General features: G+C 48.0%; 1 protein-coding gene across 1 annotated transcript; it reads right to left on the minus strand.

Moving 5' to 3' along the window:
* Positions 1-2,349: 2,349 nt before the first annotated feature.
* On the minus strand, positions 2,350-5,091 carry LOC140548974 (uncharacterized). The gene is made up of 5 exons (XM_072672152.1): positions 3,847-5,091; positions 3,674-3,734; positions 3,479-3,590; positions 3,337-3,395; positions 2,350-2,507 (listed from the first exon to the last, which is right to left on the minus strand). Exons 1-5 carry the CDS (start codon positions 4,423-4,425, stop codon positions 2,365-2,367), a joined length of 954 nt encoding a protein of 317 aa, XP_072528253.1. The 5' UTR covers positions 4,426-5,091; the 3' UTR covers positions 2,350-2,364.
* Positions 5,092-5,098: the final 7 nt, after the last annotated feature.

Genomic DNA, 5,098 nt, shown 5'->3' on the forward strand with positions numbered 1-5,098 from the left:
CAATCTCCAAAAACCAACTCAACCAACCCACACACTCAACCCCAAACCAATCATCTACCAAACCCAACCACCCCAACCCCACCAACCACCCCAAACCCCCCACAACCCCCCCAAACCCACCCAAACCCACACCCAAACCCCCCAACCACACCCAAACCCAAACCACCCCCCCAAACCCACACCACCAAACCAACCCAACCCAACAACCCCAACCCAAACCCACCCAAACCCCACCCAAACCCAACCAACCCCCAACCCAAACCCAAACATCTCAAACCCCACAACCCACACCCAACCACCCAAACCAAACCACCCCAACCCAAACCATCCAACCCAAACCCAACCCACCCAACCAACCCAACCAACCCACCCAACCACCCAACCCAAACCCCAACCCCAACACCACCCCAACCCAACAACCCACCCCCACCCCCCAACCCACCCACCCAACCCACCCACCCCAACCACCCACCCCCCAAACCCCACCCCCCAACCACCCCCCCCCAACACCCCCACCCCCAACCACCCCCCCAAACCACCCCCAACCCCCCCCCACACCACACCCCCCCCAACCACCCCAACCCCCAACCCAACCCACAACCCACCCAAACACCCAACCCCAACAACCCACCCAAACACCAACCCAAACCCCACCCAAACACCCAAACCCCAACCAACCCAACACCCCAAACCCAACCACCCAAACCCACCCCACCACCCAAACCACCCCAAACCCAACCCAACCCAACACCTCAAACCCCACACAACCACCCAACCACACCCCAACCAACCCCACCCAACCACCCAACACCACCCCAACACCCAAACCCAACCACCCAAACCCACACCAACCCAACCCAACCAACCCCAAACCACCCACCCAACCCCCACCACCCAAACCCACCCCAACCCACCCACCCAACACCCACCCCAACACCCACCCACACCCAACACCACCCAACCCAAACCAACACACCCAACCCAAACACCCAACCCACAACCCACCCCAACTCAAACCCAACCACCCAACCCAACCAACCCAAACCAACCCACCAAACCACCCAACACCCAAACCCAAACAACTCAACCCCAAACACCCAACCCAACCAACCCAACCCAACCCAACACCCCACAACCCAACCCAAACCACACACCCAACAACCACAAACACCCACAAACCCACAACCCAAACACCCAACCCAACACTCACCCACCCAAACCAACCCCAACCCAAACTCCAACCCAAACAATCTCAACCCCACACAACCCAAACCCAACCAAACCCACATCTCAACCCCAAACAACCAAACCCAAACACCACCAACCCAAACAACTCACACCCAAACAACACTCCAACCACAACCCAACACCCACACCCAAACAACTCAAACCCAAACTCCAACACAACCAACCCACCCAACCAACTCACACCCAACCCAACAATCTCAAACCCAAACCACTCCAAACCCAAACCACAATCCAAACCAACAATCTCAACCCAAACAATCTCAAACCCAACTCAACTCAAACCCCCAACAATCTCAACCAACCCAAACCAAACCACAACCCAAACAACTCAAACCCAAACATCCTACCCAAACAACCAACCACTCAACACTCACAAACAATCTCTAACCCAAACTCAAACCAATCTCTAACTCAAACAATCTCTAACCCAAACTCAAACAATCTATAACTCAAACAATCTCTAACCCAAACTCAAACAATCTCTAACCCAAACTCAAACAATCTCTAACCAAACATCTCTAACCAACTCAAACCCAATCTCAAACCCAAACTCAAACAATCTCTAACCCCAACCCAAACAATCTCTAACCCAAACAATCTCTAACCCAAACCCAAACAATCTCTAACTCAAACAATCTCAAACCCAAACTCAATCTCTAACCCAAACAATCTCAAACCCAAACAATCTCTAACCCAAACAATCTCTAACCCAAACAATATCTAACCCAAACTCAAACCCAAACAATCTCTAACCCAAACTCAAACCCAAACCCAAACCCAAACAATCTCTAACTCAAACAATCTCTAACCCAAACTCAAACAATCTCTAACTCAAACAATCTCTAACCCAAACTCAAACAATCTCTAACTCAAACAATCTCTAACCCAAACTCAAACAATCTCTAACTCAAACAATCTCAAACCCAAACTCAAACAATCTCTAACCCAAACTCAAACAATCTCTAACTCAAACAATCTCTAACCCAAACTCAAACAATCTCTAACTCAAACAATCTCAAACCCAAACTCAAACAATCTATAACCCAAACTCAAACAATCTCTAACCCAAACTCAAACAATCTCTAACCCAAACCCAACCCCGGTCTCACTGCGGCTCTAGGCTATACTGTAAGAATATTTCTGCAGTAGACTCACTTTAACCAGCATGAATTTCTGCATGGGCTCCACCCACTCCAGCAGGACCACACTGGCCTGTAGTGCCGCACACAGGTACTTATGGCCGGTGTACGGGTTTCTCACTGAAACACAATCATTTACAATCATATTAATCTGTGATGATAAATTCAGAGAGTGAATTCAGAGAGTGAACACAGAGAGGGAACAGAGAGTGAATACGCAGAGTGAATTCAGAAAATGAAAGCCATGAACGTTTACTAAGTGAACAAAGAGAGTGAACACAGAGAGTGAACACCAAGAATGTACAGAGAGTGAACAGAGTAAATTCAGAGAGTGAATTCAGAGAGTGAACACACAGAGTGAATTCAGAAAATGAAAGCCATGAACGTTTAGTAAGTGAACACAGAGGGTGAATACAGAGTGAATACCAAGAATGTACAGAGTGAATACAGAGAGTGAACACAGAGAGTGAATACCAAGAATGTACAGAGTGAATACAGAGAGTGAATACAGAGAGTGAACACACAGAGTGAATTCAGAAAATGAAAGCCATGAACGTTTAGTAAGTGAACACAGAGGGTGAATACAGAGTGAATACCAAGAATGTACAGAGTGAATACAGAGAGTGAATACAGAGAGTGAACACCAAGAATGTACAGAGTGAATACAGAGAGTGAACACAGAGAGTGAATACCAAGAATGTACAGAGTGAATACAGAGAGTGAACACAGAGAGTGAACACAGAGAGTGAATACCAAGAATGTACAGAGTGAATACAGAGAGTGAATACAGAGAGTGAATACCAAGAATGTACAGAGTGAATACAGAGAGTGAATACAGAGAGTGAATACCAAGAATGTACAGAGTGAATACAGAGAGTGAATACAGAGAGTGAACAGAGTGGGTTTATGCAGGCAGCAGGAGAACGAAGAGGAGTGAGAGAGTGCTCACCCACACAGCACCTCTGACAACCTTTAGTGTCGGCAATCTTAGAAGACACAGAAAACTTCCTACAGGAAAAGATCACACAGTGAGGAGTGAGAGACTGCTTACACACACTCGCGCACACTCGCGCACACTCACGCACAATCACCTGGGAATGATTCTGTCGGGTAGGGTTGGTATGGCAACTGGAAGTTTCTGTCTCTGTCTGGCGTGTTCAAACAATCCCATCAGGCTGTGCGAGTACAACTGACACGCTTTACCTGGAGAAAAACACACACACACACACACACCTCATAAACACACTTTCTGAAGACACACACATACTTGTTGGGTTTGGGCTTACCAGAGATAGAGAGTAGAGTGTTGTTCATCACGTACAGCCAAGAACATCTCCTCGGAAACAACTACACACACACACACACACATTGACAGTAGTACTTAAAGGACAGGAGATAGATCAGACGATCAGTGGCAGATCAGATCATGAAGAGGAACTAACACAGAGTTGAGTCCCACCTGCACCACAGACGTCTCGTGGAGTTCGTTAAGGTTTAAAGTGTAGATCCCCTCCTCCGCTCCGAAGATCAGATACTGATCTGCAACAACAACACAGCAGATATACCACACTCCCACAGCCCCGATCCCAACTCCCACCGTCCGATCCCAACTCCCACCGTCCGATCCCAACTCCCACGTCCGATCCCAACTCCCACCGTCCGATCCCAACTCCCACCGTCCGATCCCAACTCCCACAGTCCGATCCCAACTCCCACAGTCCGATCCCAACTCCCACAGCCCGATCCCAACTCCCACCGTCCGATCCCAACTCCCACCGTCCGATCCCAACTCCCACCGTCCGATCCCAACTCCCACCGTCCGATCCCAACTCCCACAGTCCGATCCCAACTCCCACAGTCCGATCCCAACTCCCACCGTCCGATCCCAACTCCCACCGTCCGATCCCAACTCCCACAGTCCGATCCCAACTCCCACAGTCCGATCCCAACTCCCACAGTCCGATCTCAACTCCACCGTCCGATCCCAACTCCCACCGTCCGATCCCAACTCCCACCATCCGATCCCAACTCCCACCATCTGATTAGCAGAACACTAATCAGATGACTTTGATGACTTGAGTTTAGGTTTCAAGGTTTAGGGTTTATTATTTATGGTTCATGGCTTAGGTTCAGGGTTCAGGATTTATGGTTCATGGTTCATGGTTTATGGTTTAAGGGTTAGGGTTTATGGTTTAAGGGTTAGGGTTTATGGTTCAGGGTTTATGGTTCAGGATTTATGGTTTAAGGGTTAGGGTTTATGGTTCAGGGTTTATGGTTTAAGGGTTAGGGTTTATGGTTCATGGTTTATGGTTCATGGTTTATGGTTTAAGGGTTTATGGTTCAGGGTTTAGGGTTTATGGTTCAGGGTTTAAGGGTAGGGTTTATGGTTCAGGGTTTAGGGTTTATGGTTCAGGGTTTATGGTTCAGGGTTTATGATTCAGGGTTTATGATTCAGGGTTTATGATTCAGGGTTTATGGTTTAAGGGTTAGGGTTTATGGTTCAGGGTGTATGGTTTAAGGGTTAGGGTTTATGGTTCAGGGTTTAAGGGTTTAAGGGTTAGGGTTTATGGTTCAGGGTTTATGATTCAGGGTTTATTGTTCAGGGTTTAGGGTTTAAGGGTTAGGGTTTATGGTTCAGGGTTTATGGTTCAGGGTTCAAGGTTAGGAGTAGGAATTAAGGGATACAATATTTTAGGAGGTGCTTTCTGTAA

This window comes from Salminus brasiliensis, unplaced genomic scaffold (genome assembly GCF_030463535.1).
Source record: "Salminus brasiliensis unplaced genomic scaffold, fSalBra1.hap2 scaffold_93, whole genome shotgun sequence".
Classification (NCBI taxonomy): domain Eukaryota; kingdom Metazoa; phylum Chordata; class Actinopteri; order Characiformes; family Bryconidae; genus Salminus; species Salminus brasiliensis.

What these genes read in the sequence shown, in the direction of transcription:
- LOC140548974 (XM_072672152.1), bottom strand. Translation starts at nt 4,425, where the DNA reads ATGGTGGGAGTTGGGATCGGATGGTGGGAGTTGGGATCGGACGGTGGG. An exon ending in ACGAGACGTCTGTGGTGCAG is followed by an intron (nt 3,735 to 3,846) that starts GTGGGACTCAAC and finishes GTGTGTGTGTAG; the next exon opens with TTGTTTCCGAGGAGATGTTC. An exon ending in CACTCTACTCTCTATCTCTG is followed by an intron (nt 3,591 to 3,673) that starts GTAAGCCCAAAC and finishes GTTTTTCTCCAG; the next exon opens with GTAAAGCGTGTCAGTTGTAC.